The sequence below is a fragment of the Elephas maximus genome, chromosome 21, assembly GCF_024166365.1.
Source record: "Elephas maximus indicus isolate mEleMax1 chromosome 21, mEleMax1 primary haplotype, whole genome shotgun sequence".
Classification (NCBI taxonomy): Eukaryota; Metazoa; Chordata; class Mammalia; order Proboscidea; family Elephantidae; genus Elephas; species Elephas maximus.
The window spans coordinates 20,181,504-20,200,242 of record NC_064839.1 but is presented as its reverse complement, the minus strand read 5'-3'; the positions used below and the strand labels follow the sequence as shown (position 1 = coordinate 20,200,242).

The 18,739-nt window shown below is 38.4% G+C and overlaps 1 protein-coding gene across 6 annotated transcripts in view; it reads left to right on the top strand.

Moving 5' to 3' along the window:
* Positions 1 to 18,739, top strand: part of RPGRIP1L (RPGRIP1 like) — a 123,204-nt gene that overhangs the window by 70,568 nt on the left and 33,897 nt on the right. For 4 of the 6 annotated variants that reach the window (XR_007514646.1, XM_049864187.1, XM_049864186.1 and 1 more), the window contains exons 18-22: positions 86 to 276; positions 405 to 488; positions 5,122 to 5,223; positions 5,676 to 5,838; positions 6,881 to 6,954. Coding sequence is in view for 5 of the 6 variants with exons in the window: in XM_049864187.1 (XP_049720144.1) it covers positions 86 to 276; positions 405 to 488; positions 5,122 to 5,223; positions 5,676 to 5,838; positions 6,881 to 6,954 (614 nt within the window). In the remaining variant the exon portion in view is untranslated. Of the gene's footprint in view, positions 1 to 85; positions 277 to 404; positions 489 to 5,121; positions 5,224 to 5,675; positions 5,839 to 6,880; positions 6,955 to 10,936; positions 11,068 to 18,739 lie in introns of all 6 variants that reach the window. The other 2 variants (XM_049864189.1, XM_049864188.1) reach the window with 2 other exon arrangements.

Here is an 18,739-nt window from a genome sequence, read left to right as displayed (position 1 = left end):
GGTCAGTTGTCTTTGTTCCTCTTTAATTCTTATGGTAAGAAAACTTCAGTCTGGTATTAATTAAGATTATTTTTTAATTTGACAGGAATATTTGAGTTAACAGATCATAAAAAACATCCTGCAGGCACCATCCACGTTGTATTAAAATGGAAATTTGCCTACCTTCCTCCAAGTGGATCAGTAACAACTGAAGACTTAGGAAATTTCATTCTCAGTGAAGAGCCAGAAGTTGTTCAAGGACTACCTCCAGCATCTTCTGTTAGTACATTAGTTGTAGTAAGTAACAGTGACTTTCAGTTCCCTGTAAAATTTAGAAAATACTCCTCCCCCCTAGAAAAATAGCTGATGCATTATTTAAAATTTCATAGTCATCATACTCAGTTTGACCTATTGGTTTATCTTAGGCTCCAACACCTAAACCACGACGGCGTATAACACCTGTAGATAAGAAGGTGTCTTTTGTGGATCTGTTGCCACGTCAGAGTTCTGTAAGTAGTAAAAACTGAAATAATGACTTTTTTTTTCTGTAACAAATATTTAAAATTATATTGGTATAGTGTACTCTCTCTGATTTAAATAGAAATGCGTGAGTAAAGTGCGTGTTTTCCCTTTAAAATGTTAGCTTTGTAATTTGGTACTTTGATCTAAACCACCCCTTGGTGCCATCTCTCTCCTCAGCCACTGTCCTGTGTCTCTCCCCAGCTTTTGTCCCAATCTTCTGCTCCCATTTACCTCAGAAAAGTTATTTAAATTGTCTCCCGTTCCTTACACTGTTTCTTTCCTGAACTCATTCTGTCAAGCTTTTATCCTCATTAAAACCACCTTGCTATTATTGTGAAAAGACCAGACTTAATGGTCTGACTGAGACTAGAAGGACCCCAGAGGTCACGGTCCCCAGACTTTGTGGTAGCCCAAGACAGGAACCATTCCCAAAGCCAACTCCTCAGACAGGGATTGGACTGGACTATGGGATAGAAAATGATATTGGTGAAGAGTGAGCTTCTTGGATCAAGTAGACACATGAAAGAATGTGGGCAGCTCCTGTCTGGAGGGTCGATGAGACGGCAGAGGGGGTCAGAAGCTGGCCAAATGGACATGAAAATAGAGAGTGGAGAGAAGGAGCGTGCTGTCTCATTAGAGGAAGAGCAATAGGAGTATATAGCAAGGTGTATATAAATTTTTGTATGAGAGACTGACTTGATTTGTACACTTTCACTTAAAGCATAATAAAAAATTTTTTTTTAAATCACCCTTGTTAAGGCCACAATGACTTTCCTTTTGCCATATCTAGCAGCTGATTCTCAGTCCCCATCTGTTCTCCCAGTAGCATTTGACACAGTTAAGTACTTGCTCCCTCTTTTCTTGGTTTTCCTCCTGATTTATCCTTCTTCTCACTGTCCTGGACCATTCTCTAAATGTTGAAGTGCCTCAACAGTCAATCCTCAGACGACTCTTCCTCTTTAGCTATATCTACATAAGAGATTTTATCCAGTCCTGTGGCATTAAAGGAAACCCTGGTGGCATAGTGGTTAAGCGCTACAGCTGCTAATCAAAAAGTCAGTAGTTCAAATCCACCAGGTGCCCCTTGGAAACCCTGTGGGGTAGTTCTGCTCTGTCCTGTAGGGTCACTATGAGTCAGAATTGACTCGATAGCAGAGGGGTTTTGTTTTTTTTTTTTTTTTTTTGGTGGCATTAAAAAGCATCTATGTATGTTGGCACTGTCATATTTATACCTCTATTCTCAACTTTGCTGCTGATTTTTACTTTTTTTTTTTCCTTACTGCCTATTTCTTATCCACTAGATATCTAATGTTGTTGTGTTGTTGTTAGGTGCCGTCGAGTCGGTTCCGACTCATAGTGACCCTGTGCACAACAGAACAAAACACTGCCCAGGCCTGCACCATCCTCAAAATCGTTGTTATGCTTGAGCCCATTGTTACAGCCACTGTGTCAATCCACCTTGTTGAGGGTCTTCCTCTTTTCCGCTGACCCTGTACTCTGCCAAGCATGATGTCCTTCTCCAGGGACTCATCCCTCCTGACAACATGTCCAAAGTATGTAAGACACAGTCTCGCCATCCTTGCCTCTAAGGAGCATTCTGGCTGCACTTCTTCCAAGACAGATTTGTTCGTTCTTTTGGCAGTCCGTGGTATATTCAATATTCTTCGCCAACACCACAATTCAAAGGTGTCAACTCTTCGGTCTTCTTTATTCATTGTCCAGCTTTCACATGCATATGATGTGATTGAAAATACCATGCCTTGCGTTAGGTGCACCTTAGTCTTCAGGGTGACATCTTTGCTCTTCAACACTTTGAAGAGGTTCTTTGCAGCAGATTTGCCCAATGCAATGCGTCTTTTGATTTCTTGACTGCTGCTTCCATGGCTGTTGATTGTGGATCCAAGTAAAATGAAATCCTTGACAACTTCAGTCTTTTCTCCATTTGTCATGGTGTTGCTCCTTGGTCTAGTTGTGAGGATTTTTGTTTTCTTTATGTTGAGGTGCAATCCATACTGAAGGCTGTGGTCGTTGATCTTCATTAGTAAGTGCTTCAAGTCCTCTTCACCTTCAGCAAGCAGGGTTGTGTCATCTGCATAACACAGGTTGTTAATGAGTCTTCCTCCAATCCTGATGCCCCATTCTTCATATAGTCCAGCTTCTCGGATTATTTGCTCAGCATACAGATTAAATAGGTATGGTGAAAGAATACAGCCCTGACGCACACCTTTCCTGACTTTAAACCAACCAGTATCCCCTTGTTCTGTCCGAACAACTGCCTCTTGATCTATGTAAAGGTTCCTCATGAGCACAATTAAGTGTTCGGAATTCCCGTTCTTCACAGTGTTATCCATAGTTTTTTATGATCCACACAGTCGAATGCCTTTGCACAGTCAATAAAACACAGGTAAACATCCTTCTGGTATTGTCTGCTTTTAGCCAGGATCCATCTGACATCAGCAATGATATCCCTGGTTCCATGTCCTCTTCTGAAACTGGCCTGATAGAAATTCAGCCATTCAGTAGATATTGAAATTTAACATGTCCAAATCCAAACTCCTGGTTACATCAACCCTCTTCCACAATTTTTGCCTCTTTCAGTGTTTCCCATTCTCAGTAAATGACATAATCATCTCAGTAAATGACCCAGTTCTGCAAGCCTGAAATTTTGGAGACACAAGGGTGTCTCCTCTCTTTTTCTCACACCCGTATGCAGGCCGTCCACAAAACCTGTCACCTGTACTTTCAGAAGATATCCTTGATTCAAACCCTCCACCTCACTTCTAGTGCTGCCACTCCAGCCACCATCATCTCTCATGTGGACTTATTAAAAATGTATTTTCTTTGTAATTGATCTATAACTCCTCATATATAGTAAAGGACACATCTCAAGCATACAGCTCAATGAATTTTCACGTATGTATACACCTGTGTAACTACCACCCAGAAATAATACTGTCTCCACAAAGCTTAGGATAATATCTAGAATATACAGAACACTTAATATATATATGCTAAATAAATTTGGTAATTATAATTCTAGAGTTATAAAAAAAAAAAAACTAACATTTATTGAGGGCTAATTATGTTCCAGGCACTGAACTAAACACTTTGTATACATGCACTTATTTAATCCTTAAAACAATTCTATATATAGTTCATACTAGAGTTACTGTCATTCAAAGATGGGGACAATGATGTGATGTTTAAAGAGGCTAAGTAACTTACTCAAGGTCAAAGTGGTAGAGCTGGTACTTGAACATATGTAGCCTGATTTTTAAGTAAGTGATCGTTAATATAAAACATATACATATAGATGCATGTTGCAGTGTTAGTCATAGTAGCTAAAAATTGTTGACTCACAGTAGTAAAAATGACTCATGAAATCATGATACAGCCATTCAGTGCAATATTCTATTGTCATTTTAAATATTTTCCCAAAATTTCCTATCAGGAGAAAATGTTTAATGTTGAATTTTTTTTAATGCAACAGGACATAATTGTATTCACAATACAGATACCACTGTGTAACAAAATTTTTTTATTCATATTGAAAATTAATTATAAAGAAATCTAACAAATTATTAAAAGATAATATCATTGGGTAGCAGGAATATGGATTTTTATGATTTTCTTTTATATTTTCTTCTTTGTTTTTATATTTTCTATATTGTGCATGTTTACTTTTGAAATAGTAAAAATGATAAACTGTATTTTAAAAACAGTTTATGAATCCTGGAAAAATAGTTGACTATAAATTGATATTTGATACAGTAAAGAGATAATCCTGATTATAGAGAGCACATACCTATTCTAGCATACGCCAGTGTTTTCATTACATAAGTAATACATAAATCATTATAGAAAAACCCATCTCATTGCTGTCGAGTCAATTCCGACTCATAGCAATCCTATAGGACAGAATAGAACTGCCCCGTAAGGTTTCCAAGGAGCAGCTGGTGGATTCGAACTGCCGACCTTTTTGATTAGCAGCCAAGCTCTCAACTACTACACCACAAGGGCTGCATAGAAATGTTAGAAAATACAAATAAATGGAAAAAAAAGGGGGAAGGGAATAAATTTAAATTTTCCTAAATCTGTATCACAGAAATAGAATCTTGGTGAACAGCCTGTCATACTTTTCCTGTGCAAATATACACACGTGTGTGTGTGTGTTTGTTTAACAAAACAACTATATGTATTGTTCTCTGACCAGCTTTTTTACTCAACGCTATATTATATAGTTTCTTTAATGGCAGTAAATACAGATCTACATCATTATTTTCATGGCTACATAGAACTCAGCTGTTTGCATGTCCTGTATTTTATTTAACTAACACACTATCGTGGAACATTTGTGTTGTGTTCAGTTTTTCTTTGCTGTTATAAACAGTGCTTCAGTGACCTACACTTGCCAGCCTTAAATTGCATGTACATAACATGAGGAATGTCAACCATTTTACTGAAATATACTAACTAAATTGTGTCATATGAGTAGCTTTTATTTGCTCCCAGTTTTTATTAGCGCATTAATATGTAAACATATGTAAAAGGCTTTATATGATTGGGGATTTAGTAATAAATACAAAATGTCATACATGCTTGCCTTCACATTAATATAAGGAGACTTCTAGTCCTCCCGAAGATCAGAAGGAAATGTCACCAGAAGTGGAACCTACACCAGAAATAGAAGTCAACGTGACAACTGCTTCATGTACTCCAGAGGTATGTATTTGTATTAAAATTATTTTGAAAGTTTTAGTTTGTTCTTAAAGACCTTTACTTGTGAGTATTGACATGGTTCAGGAAATCATAGCATTGATCCTATTTTTGTATATGACTTTCTTGGAATAGAAAGATTAAAAATATGACAAGGGTAACAGCCACGGTTATATTGATATTGATAAGAAGTAAATAGATATGTGAGTTAAAGTCTTATGTCACGTTCATTTTGAGATTAATGAATTTTTCATTCTTACTCGATAATCAGATTTTCATTTATCGTATTTTCATTTGCACAGTTCAAGTGATTGTTTTCTAATGTGTCATATATATGTTATCTATCTGTATATCTCAGTCTCAAGTTTACATGTTTTGTTATTCACATTCTTCAGCAAGAACGTTATAAATGAGATCTAAGCAATAATAAATCTATCACCGTGCCTCCGTTTCCTCAGATTTCACAAGAAGGCCGTGTAGATAAAGTAAAAGAGAATACTGAGAAAACGCAGCAAGAAAAAGACAACGACGTGTCTTTATTATCGGAGGGTCAGCTTGCAGAACAAAGCTTGGCTTCTTCTGAAGATGAAACAGAAATAACTGAGGAATTGGAAGCAGAAGGTGATTTTCTTTTTTTAAATTAATGTTATTTACTGAACTCTTTGCTTTGTTTAGCCATTGTTCGAGTTTACCTCACTGAACATTTTCATTTTAATAGTAGGAGCTACTTCATGATACCAGTTTCCTAAGAGACATGATGGGATATAGTTCAGTCTAGTCAGATCAGGTGAAATTACCGCATCGCTTCTTATTTCAACCAGAAGCGCCACAGAAGAATGCAAGTATGGTTGCTGACCAGGTTCCCAATTTAGGTCAGGTTCCCAATTTATATTTTAAATGGCTTTATGTTTTCCTTGGGCTTAGTATTGTTCTCTGGATTATTTTAGAGGTCTTCACATTTTTTAAATGAAAACTAAGAAGCCAGGCCAAAAAAAGAGAACTTAACTGTATGATTCCAGTTATATAAAAATCTAGAAAAAGCAAACTAACCTGTAGTGACGAAAAGCAGGTTAAGTGTTTGCCTGGGAAAGGAAGAGTGAGGGCAGGGAGGGGCAGAAGGGAGAGAGAGCACAGGGGAGTGAGGAGACCTGGGACTGGCGCATCCACCCACTGTGCTCACTGTAGTGTTTTCATGGGCTTCTATGTACGTCAAAACACCACATTTTGCACTTGAAGAGTGTGCAGTTTATTGTGTGTCAGTTTCACTTCAATAAAGCTGTAAAAAATTTTTTAACTTTTTAAGTAATAACGTTGGTTTTTACACAGTATTACTGGTTTGGGATCTTTCTCTTTAATTTCATACTATAACAAACTTTTTTTATGCCCTTTGTTTCTGCCATAAATTAAACTTGGAATTTTCAATCATTTTTCTCTCTTTCTGAAAACATAATGTAAATATAAACATCTTTGCTGCTAAAAAAAAAAAGATCTAGGCTTGATTATTATATTCTTTTTTTCAATGTTTTTTTTTTTCTTTTTGCATTGTTTTTTATATTGTTCTTTTAAGATGGTCCTGCAATGTATGCTTGTTTCTCTCTGCTTCACAAGGCACAAATATAAATTGATATAACTTGTATAAATGTTACTTTTTTTTTTTAAACAGGTGATGAGGACAGATCAGCTTCTGACAGTGACGATTGTATTATTCCAAGTTCTGTCTCCAAGAATATCAAACAGGTCAGTAACTTGATCTAAATGAGAAATGTTCTGAAGTAAAGCTGCCTTTCATGTCATAGTACATCAGTCTTCTTATATGAAAATCTTAAGACAAAGTATTTCTGAAAATTTTTTAATGTATTATCAAAATCTTAACCAAGTAATTGTCTAGAGCAAGAACGTTTTATTTACAGTTTTGTTATGTAATGGTCCATACACATACATGGAAGTGTTGTTTTTGCCAAAAGCACCTAACATCAGTAGCTTTAGCAGTTAGACTTGATAAAACCAGTTGAGTTCTCCGACTCCTTTTCAGGACCAGTGTACAAAGCTGTACTGAATCAGACCTGAACTTTAAAGAATTCAATTTGTGAGGCTGCATGTAAAACTATAGTGTCTCGCCTACGTGAATTCACAGACTAGTCTTATCTAAATATGTCTGCTGATAAACTGTTACTTAATTTCTGCCAAAAAATTAAATCTTCATAACCCAAAACCAAACCCATAGCCATTGAGTCGATTCCAACTCATAGCAACCCTATAGCACAGAGTAGAACTGCCCCACAGGGTTTCCAAAGAGCGCCTGGTGGATTTGAACTGCTGACCTTTTGGTTAGCAACCATAGCTCTTAACCACCATGCCACCAGGGTTTCCTAAACCTTCACAGAAGGTAATTAATCTTGTGCATATATACTTTGCTTGTTTTATAGTAGATTATTGAAAAGTAGTACATAAATTGAAATTTTGAAAAGAGAATTATACTTTAAATATTATATGGAAAATGTACCACTTACCAGAACATTTTTATTGTAAGAGTGAAAAAAGTTCTTATAAAGTAAACATAAGTAAGAAGCCCTATCATGTTCTGTTAATCTACATTAATTTTCCTGAAATTGAATATGTTCTTTTTTTTAGAATTTCTACTTTATTCGTGAGAATTGTAATACTCCTTTGAACTTTTAAAGTCTCCCACATTCTTAGCTTAATCTCTCTGCAAAAGAAAACCACAGGACATTTCAATTGTTGCCATAGATGTCCCCATGAAATAGAAAAATCCATTGTCTATGCTTAATAAATACAAAAAGAATAGTTCATCTGTCCAAAGTAAATTACTATTATATAGTTATTAATTACGATAACATCACCTAACATGTGGCAACCTGATATATAGATTCTTCATTGTTCAAAATTAGTAAATTAAGGAGAAATCTTGCCTATGGTTGTGTAAAGGCTTTAGTCACTGCATTCCATTTAATTGTATTTATTATTTTGCTTTATCAAATCTGAAATTTTAAAATTAAATTATCAAACCAATGAATGGAAATTCTCCACCCTCTTTTAGGACAGTTTGATAATGGGTATCAATGAGAAAATGGGTCCCTTCCCTGAGCTTTAGCTTTATAGCCATCTTATAAGAACCCGCCATTTGTCATATCAAGAATAGTTAATGGTTAAGCACTTGGCTGCTAACCAAAAGGTCACCAGTTCAAACCCACCGGCCACTCCGCAAGAGAAAGATGTGACAGTCTGCTCTGTAAAGATTATACCCTAGGAAACCCCGTGGGGTGGTTCTACTCAGTCCTGTAGGGTCACTGTGAGTCAGAATCGACTCGGGCACTCAATAAGAAGAAGCCAGCATGTTTGACTCAGACGTTCCTTTCTCATGTATCAATAGTGCAAGACTGCCTACTTAATCAGGTTTTTTTAGATAACTATATGATGTAGTCTTTTGAACATAAAAGTATAAGAAATGAGCTACTGAATCAGTCCTGGGATCGATGAAGACAGGTGTCAAGAGATGTATTTGTCTAGTCAACCTCTGAACAGTTCTCTTACCTCTTGTTATAATGCGGTGATTCCCCAGGGATTCGCTGCCTGCGGTTTCTGATCACTCCTGGTAAAGAAGTAAATATAGTGTTCTGGCCCTCCCCTCAGGGAACATCTACATTAGTTGGGAAGATTCGTGCTCAGGAAAAGTCAAGTAGTAATTCAACAGTTAAATTACAATATAAAACAATGTCAGGAGACCGTACCAATAATTCATATCATAGTCATACAGTTAAGCTAAAAAATACTTAGAAATTTTCTGGACCATTCTTCTTTTCCACATGAGTAAACAGATATAGAGAGATGAAGTGACTTACTCACAATCATGCCACTAATTAAGAAAGTTCAGAGGAAGGAAAAATTTAGAGTGATTTTTTAATAGATTTCATGTAGGTTGTACCCGTTAAAGAATAGGTACAATTCAAATAGGTGCAGTAAATGAAGGAAGGGGTAAAGGGCCCATATCACCCTGCTGCCCTCGTGTGCTACAGGGTTTTAGGGATCATTTGGTTCTAAATGAACTCCCCACCCAAATTGGCTTAAGCATGAAAAGGGGATTTGGAAGGAAAGTGCAAAGATACCTCCATTCTAAGTAGTGACAGCATAGCCGTGCCTTACAAGAGCCTGGAATGTGACCTGGAAAGTACTTAGGAGCCCTGTTCAGAATTGCGCATGTTCTTGTTCACGCTCTATTTCACTCTTCCTCCCTCCCTGCCATTAGCAGCTTTTCCTCCCCCTTTCTCTCGTGCTGCAAGTCTGTGTCTTCTCATTGTAAGTTGAATTTCTCTGCTTCATTTGCTTTTAGCCCAAAGATGGCCACACAAAATGTTTCCCCAGCCCCAAGGAGAGAGATCGGATTGGCCAAGCCTGACTTCTGGGCTGGGCCCATTTTTATCACGTGTGTACCCTTGATCCATTCAGCCTGGCCAGTCACTCAATAAGGGGTGTCCTGCTGTAACTGTGACATTTCAAAGACCGGGACTGGGCAGCAGGGAAAAATTGGTGTGTGTTCCTAGTACAGGGAGGCATGCACGTTATGTGTTTCAGAAGTCAAGAACACACTAACTGGGGCAGACTCTGTGCAAAGAAAGAAAATGATAGAAGTCCTCAGTTACAATCCAAATTGCTGTACATTTTGTATTTTATCCTATAAATACTAGAAGGATAATTCAGTAATTAACCCTATTTTCTAAATATTTTGTCCATCATCTGAAAGTAACTTTCAACATATGGGAAAATGTTACCTAAATTATACCATCTTAGACCAGTGATTCTCAACTGGGGACAGTTTTGTCCCCCAGGGGACATTTGGCAATGTCTGGAGACATTTTGGTTGTCACACTTGGAGGTACTGCCAGTAGCATCTAGTCAGGGTTGCTGCTAAACATTCTGCAACGCACCGGACCCACGATAAAGAATTATCTGACCCAAAATGTCCAAAGTGCCAAGATTGAGAAACACTGTCTCAGACTTACAACAGAACCATCAGTTATACTGGCAACGTCACTGGCATCTCAGTGGAGTTGTGTCCTGCACTTAACTAAGAAAAAATAAAGAGATTTGATTTAAAGAAGTTTGGTGTAAGAAAGACCTGTTTCTCTAAAATATTTGTCTAGTTCTAATGTACACGTACTTTTTTTTCCTTTGGAATAAACTGGGTTTTTGTTTTTGTTTTTTGCTTGTTACTTCAGGGAAAGTAGTTTTTGTTATTCTGCTACAACCTAATACATCCTTCACTACCATTCCAAAATGTGATTTCCTATAATGGTTTTAGAGGCTACCTCAAATGTGTGAACATCAGTTAAAGCAAGCAGCTGCTCTAAGCAGTGCTTCACGCCTCAGTAGCCATTAATCAGCCCCACGTGCTTCTAGAAATTCTACTTTTAGTAAAAGGTACTGACAAGTATCTTATGTTAATGGAAGAGATTTAGTTTTATTAAATTGTATACCAAATCAAGTAAAATGGTATAATCTGTAACCATGGGAACACAACTCAAGAGGTCATTACAATGGCGAAATACAGGAAATCTCCGAGTTTCGAACAAGATCTCTTCCTAACTGTGTTTAAGTCGAATTCGTAGGGAAGTCACAGCAGGTGCAAACAGTTCTTACTCAGCCTTACTTAAAAAAAAAAAATTTTTTTTTTTTTTTTTTTTTTTTTTTGGTGCGGGAAAAGGCTCAAAGCCTTTTCAGTGATTCAAAAGCTGCATGTATAGCAAGTGCCCATGATTGGGATGAAGACTTTGCTGTGAGTAGGGGCTGGTGCACTCGTTCCAGACGGAGGGCGGATTTCCGTAACATCAAAGGGCAAGTATGAGTGTCCGTAAGTTGGACATTTGTAGCCCAGGAGCTGCCTGTATTGCATTTTCTAGTGATTGTACCAAGTTTTCGTATGTACTACTCTAGCAAATCATTTAATACGAATCATGGAGCCTTTTTCTTGAAAGGCTGCAGAAGTTGTAAAAAGAACTGTATACCCTTTACCGAGATTCACCAGTTACTAATGTTTTCCCACATTTGTTTTGTCATTTTTATTTTGTGAACGTATGAATATATGTACTTATTTATATGCACACATTCTTTACATATAGTTCTTATGAATCATTTGAAAGTTGCGCAAATCATGCCCCTTCACCCCTAAATACTTCAAAATAATACTATTATCTCATCTAGAGACCTCATTAAAATGTTGACAACTGTCCCAGTAATGTCATTTGTAGCATTTTATTAATCAATCAAGGATCCACAGCAATTCATCATTGTTTAGTATCTACTGGGTGTGAGGCAGACATAAAAGAAGCAATCCCTGCCCTGAAAGACTTCATAGTCTGGGGGAAACACAATTACGATGCATGGCGGCGAGTGCTGGGAGAATGGAATGCACATGGTAGTGTGGGAGCACTCAGGAGGGTGTCCAACTCAGCATGACAGGCCCTTCATCAAGGATGACGTCCTAGAGTCAGTTAAGCTTGAGCCAGTGGTGAAGACCATTAGGAGGTGGTGAAAGGGAGCAGTGGGGGCATGGGGGGTGGGAATCACTGGGCCAAAGGAACAAAAAACTTGACCGTTTGAGAGACTGTGGATCATGGTTCTGGAATTTGGAGTAGTTTCAAGGTAGAGTAAGCCTAGTGTGTTCATATGCAGAGCCTGAGAAGAATAGACTGGAAAGATAAGTGTGGTCCACATCTTTGAGGCCTCAGTGTACCAGCTCAGAGTCTGAAGTCAACCCTGAAGTTCTGTGAGCAGCCAGTGAAGAGTTTTTTAAGGGACACATGATGCAAATTATTTACTTATTAAACAGATATTTTGTGAGCGTTTACTATGGGCCAGGCCTTATTTTGGGCCTAGGAATATGCCAGTGAATGAGAGAAGCAAGACTCCTGTTTTTATGGAGTTTACGCTCTGTTACTGCATTCTAAATATCACTCTGTCAATAACGTGAAGCACAGAGACTAGTTAGAAAGTAATTAGATAACCTTATTCCATGGTTATCACCACTTTATAGATTTTTTTTAATTGGCTGTACCCTATAATGTCACATAATTAGAACTAGAAGTAGTGTCCTAGATAAATATCATTTGTGCCAATTACACTGTGAATTTGAATTATCTAATACACTGTGTAAGCAATGTAAGATCATTCCAATCCTTTCTCTTTTTTATGTTACAGAATCTGACAGCTCCTAATTATTTCCTAGTACTGATGATCCTTAAAAGGAATCTAACAGATTTCCCAGGACTTAGACATACTACTTGGTTCTTTCTCTTTCCTTCGTGTCTGTGATGTATAATTAATCATAGATTACTTCATTTTGTTTCATTTCATTTACAACATTTATGAGCTTCACTTTGTCGATATGAAATGCTTGTCCCCTCTTTTCCTTTCCAAAGTGGCGTAATTAGTGTTAGCATCTTTTTTAACAGGCTACATAAAGTTTAGTGGCTAGATTAAATCAAGTCATTAACATAATGTGCTACCCAATTTGCCCCTATCTCTCTCGGTTTCCAGGACATCAAAGTGCCACAGAGTGCCAGTGTAATTGGGCCTTGCTGGCCTGTCATATTCTGTCAGCCTGATGACTGCCGCTTTTTCTCAAAAGCTCCTAGGCATGATAATTAACGGGGGGCTGGAGTGGGGGGAGTCTGAGAAATGTAGAACTTGGGACATTTCTCTATGAATATTTTATTAATTTGAATAATCAGAAGTTAACAGTATCAATTTGATGTATAATACATTGATTAAAAGCCTTGTTTCAGGTTCTCAAAATAGACATCAAAATCAAGAATCTGCATCTGCCACGGAACTCAGTAAAAAAGGGTTAGCAGTCCTCCTTTTACATGATTTCTCATTTTATGACTTAAGAGGTAATGGCAGCTTTCAGTTTTCACAACAAAATGTGTTTCCATCAGCTCACAGATTTCTTGAAGTGTGCCCACGGATGAGAGTGGGAATTCAGAAGCTGAAAGAGCCACGGACTCCTGTGCAGTGTGTATTCACAGCTTTCTCTTTTCCTTTGCTACTAACAGCAGTTTTGTAAAAGCTGCCGTATACTAACAGCAGTTTTGTAAAAGCTGCCATATTTATTAGGACTAAATTGCAGTTCCACCTAGAAACTAGGTTCTCTTGAACAAGGAGCTGCCCTTCCCAGGTGACTGCACTAATGGTGTGCAGCAAGCTATTTTTTAAAGCTTTGGAAGGAAAAATGCACAAAGCAATTCATTGTTTTTAGAATTCTTCTATTAAAAATTAGGAAGTCACTTTAGAATCAAGTACAGGGGTAGATAAACCCAATAAGCAAGGCATGCATGGGCTTACCTGTGCATACTTACTAATCTGTCCTGAACAGTTTCACATGGGTTTCATGTAATTAGGATTAGTAGGTAAGCACAAGTAAGCCCCTGAGTACTTGCTTACTGGGTCATCTGTCCCTGTCACGGACTGTAAATTTGAAAAAAGGCTTTGATTCTATAGGAAGATGCTGTGGGGTTGGGAGAGAGACAGATGCCAGCCATACCTAGAAGCAGAATCTTCGATGTGGTGAAAACTGTAAAATTGCTCATTGCAGAAGATTTGGTAAGCAAGGTAAGCACCATGCTTACCTTGCCTATTGGATAATCTGCCCCTGATCAAATATGATACCCTATCGGTGAGTAAAAATAAGTGCCCCGCCCAGCCTCTTACATATGGAACCTTAAGCCACATATTGTGGATTTTAAAATATATGTTTTATAAAACCGTAAGTGTGGAATTGCTCTCCTAATAATAATTGCTTTTAAAACTACTTTTATGTTTTGCAACTTAACTGTCTCTTACTGGTATACCGTGGACATCTTTCCATAGCAGTATACTGCATTTCTGTTAACACGTGCGCAATAGCTATGGTATGGCTATATCATATTTATTTAAATAAGCCCCCTTTGGCCCACCCTTAGGTGTCTTCCAGTTTTTGCTAATACAAACATTTCTAGATAAAATAAACATTTTTATATATAACGGTGTGTGAAAATTCCTGTTTCCTCACATCACACCCTTTTACAGACTAATGGATAAGAAATTGTACTTCACTGTTGATTCCATAAGAAGCCCCCATAGCACAGCGGTTAAAGCACTCAGCTACTGACCAAAAAGGTTGTGATGGTTCAAACCCACCAGCTACTCCAGGGGAAAAAGGTGTGATAGTCTGCTCCCGTAAAAGTTACAACCTTGGAAACCCTGTGGGGCAGTTCTACCCTGTCCTATGGGGTCACTATGAGTCAGAATCGACTTGGTAGCAAACAAACAGAAAGGTGTATTCATTTGTATGTATGCATATTTTTTTATACACACATACAGACATAACATTTAGGTTTATGTAAGCAAAGAAAATGATTGGAAAGATATACAGCAAACACTCAGCAGTGTCTCTGGGGCATCCGTTAGTATGGGGGTCAGGAAACCATGACCCAAGTGGCAATTCTGCCTCTTTGCCTGTTTTTGTAAATAAAGTTTTATGGGAACACAGCCACGCCCTGTGGCTCTGACAGCTGTCTCTCTACAAGGGCACAACTGGCTAGTTGCTGCAGAGACCGCATAACCTACAATGCCAAAAATATTTACTATCTGGCTCTTAACAGAAAAAGTTTGCCAACCTGAGTTAGAAGAAGTTATAAGTTAGAACTTATATTGTTGGATATTTTTTTAATGATCAGCATAGATTGCTTTTAAAAGGAAATAATTTATTAGTAATTCTATACTGTCTTAGTTATTTAGCACTGCTATAACAGAAATACCACAAGTATTTGTTTAACAAATTTATATGCTCACAGTTTTGGAAGTCTGAAAGTCCATATTCAGAGTGCCAGCTCTAGGGGAAGGCTTTCTGTCTCTGTTAGCTCTAGAGGAAGATCCTTGTCTCTTCTGAGCTTTTACTCCTGGGCGGTCTTCAGGTAGCTTTGCATCTCTTCCCCCAACTCTGCTTCTGTTAGCTTATTTAATCTCTTTTATGTCTCAGAAGAGATTGACTCAAACTTAAACCCTGGTGGCATAGTGGTTAAGTGCTATGGCTGCTAACCAAAAGGTTGGCAGTTCAAATCCGCCAGGCGCTCCTTGGAAACTCTATGGGGCAGTTCTACCCTGTCCTATAGGGTCGCTATGAGTCAGAATCGACTCGATGGCACTGGGTTTGGTTTTTGGTCATACCCTACACTAATCCTGTCTTATTAACATAACAAAGACAGTCCATTCCCAAAAGGGGTTATAACCACAGGCATGCTGTCGTCCTCGTCGTCGTTAGGTGTCATCAAGTTGGTTCCAACTTCCAAACCCACTGCCGTCAAGTTGATTCCAACTCACAACAACCCTTTAGGACAGAGTAGAACTGCCCCACAGAGTTTCCAAGGAGCACCTGGTGGATTTGAACTGCCAACCTTTTGGTTAGCAGCCATAGCTCTTAACCACTACACCACCAGGGTTTCCTTCCAACTCCTAGGCTGATTCCTCCTGTTAACATGTCCAGAATATGTGAGATGAAGTCTCAGCATCCTCGCTTCTAAGGAGCATTCTGACTGTACTTCTTCCAAGACAGATTTGTTTGTTCTTTTGGCAGTCCATGGTACATTCAGTGTTCTTTGCCAACGCCATAATTCAAAGGCATCAATTCTTCAGTCTTCCTTATTCATTGCCCAGCTTTCACATGGATGTGAGGCAATTGAAAACACCATGGATTGGGTTAGGTGCACCTTAGTCCCCAAAGTGACATCTTTGCTTTTGAACACTTTAAAGAGATCTCTTGCAGCTGATATATCCAATGCAATGCATCTTTTGATTTCTTGACTGCTGTTTCCATGGGTATTGATTGTGGATCCAAGTAAAATGAAGTCCTTGACAGCTTCAGTCTTGTCTCCGTTTATCATGATGTTGCCTGTTTGTCCAATTGTGAGGATTTTTGTTTTCTTTATGTTGAACTGTAATCCACACTGAAAGTTGTAGTCTTTGATCTTCATCAGTAAGTACTCTAAGTCCTCTTCACTTTCACCAAGCAAGGTTGTGCTGTCTACATAACGCTGGTTAATGAGTCTTCCTCCAATCCTGATGCCACATTCTTCTTCATACAGTCCAGCCTCTTGGATTATTTGCTCAGAGTACAGATTGAATAAGTATGGTGAAAGAACACAACCCTGACACACACCTTTCCTGACTTTAGACCATGCAGTATCCCCTCATTCTGTTCAAACGACTGCTTCTTGGTCTATGTACAGGTTGCTCATGAACACAATTAAGTTGCTCTGGAATTCCCATTCTTCGCAGTGTTATCCATAATTTGTTATGATCCACACAGTTGAATGCCTTTACATAGTCAATAAAATACAAGTCAGCATCTTTCTGGTATTCTCTGCTTTCAGCCAGGATCCATCTGACGTCAGCAGTGTTATCCCTCGTTCCACTTCCGACTTCAATTTCCTGCAGTTTCCTGTTGATGTACTGCTGCAACCACTTTTGAATGATCTTTAGCAAAATTTTACTTGTGTGTGATATTGATGATATTTTCAATAATTTTCACATTCAGTTGGATCACTTTCTTTGAAATAGGTATAAATATGGATCTCTTCCAGTTGGTTGGCCAGGTAGCTGTCTTCCAAACTTCTTGGCATAAATGAGTGAGCGCTTCCAGAGCTGCATCCATTTGTTGAAATATTTCAATTGGTGTTCTGTCAATTCCTGGAGCCTTGTTTTTCGCCAGTATCTTCAGCGTAGCTTGGACTTCTTCCTTCAGTACCATCAGCTCTCGATCATATGCTGCCTCCTGAAATGGTTGAATGTCAATCAGTTTTTTTTGATACAGTGACTCTGTGTATTCCTTCCATCTTCTTTTGATGCTTCCTGCGTCGTTCATTACTTTGCCCATAGAATCCTTCAGCATTGCAACTTGAGGCTTGAATTTTTTCTTCAGTTCTTTCAGCTTGAGAAATGTCAAGCATGTTCTTCCCTTTTGGTTTCTATCTCCAGGTCTTTGCACATGTCATTATAATACTTTACTTTGTATTCTCGAGCCTTGAAATCTTCCATTCAGCTCTTTTAGTTCATCATTTCTTCTGTTCGCTTTAGCTACTCAACATTCAAGAGCAAGTTTCAGGGTCTCTTCTGACATCCATTTTGGTCTTTTCTTTCTTTCCTGTCTTTTTAATGACCTGTTGCTTTCTTCATGTATGGTGTCCTTGATGTCATTCCAAAGCTCATCTGGTCTTTGGTCATTAGTGTTCAACGCATCAAATTTGTTTTTAAATGGTGTCTAAATTCAGGTGGGATATACTCAAGGTTGTACTTTGGCTCTCATGGGCTTGTTTCCATTTTCTTCAGCTTCACCTTGAACTTACATATGGGCAATTGATGGTCTGTCCCACAGTCGGCCCCTGGCCTTGTTCTGACTGATGATATTGAGCTTTTCCATCCTCTCTTTCCACAGATGTAGTCAATTTGATTCATGTGTATTCCATCTGGCAAGGTCCACGTGTGTATTCGCCATTTACGTTGTTCAAAAAAGGTATTTGTAACGAAGAAGTTGTTGGTCTTGCAAAATTCTATAATGTGATCTCTGGCATCATGTCTATCACCAAGGCCACAAGCATAGAGGTTAGGATTTACAACACATATTTTATTGGAGGACACAGTTCAATCCATAACATATACTAAAACATTAAATAGTAACTAAAAAACAGTTAGAAACCCTGGTGGCATAGTGGTTAAGAGTTCAGGTGCTAATCAAAAGGCTGGCAGTTCAAATCCAGCAGGCACTCCTTGGAAACCCTATGGGGGCAGCTCTGCTCTGTCCTGTAGGGTCGCTATGAGTCAGAAGTGACTCGACGGCACTGGGTTCAGTTCAAACAGTTTAGTTCTGTACTATCTTGGAAGAGTCAGTAGATGTAAGATGAGTCATTTTTTACTTAAAGCAGTGGTTCTCCAAGTGTGATCCCCACACCAGCAGCCTGAGCATCAGCTGAAAGTTTGCTAGAGATGCAAATTCTTGGGCCCCACCCCTGACCTAACAAATCACTCTTAAAGGTAGAGCCCAGCAATCTGAGGTTGATCACAACTTTCAGGTGATTCTGATAAATGCTAAAGTTTGAGAGCCACAGCTTTAGGGAAAAGCAGTACTTCTCATGCTTGGCTGAATATTAGAATCACCTAGGGAGCATTTTAAAATGCCGGTGCTGGGCTCCACCCAGATCGGTGAAATCAGAATTTTGTTTAAAACTCCGTTGGTGATTCTAATGTGCAGCCAAAGTTGAGACCCATCATACTACAACATCTGTTCTCAATGATGATGAAGTGGAATAGCATATCAAAATCACCTGAAATTGAGGGTAATTTTAACAATTCTTCCTTCACATTACTGCCATCATAAGCCACAGTTAATGATGGAAATGTGTCATATCCCTCAGGTGTATTAAGACAGGAAAAAATATTCCAACCCACTGCTTTAGAACATGTGGTAACAAACTTC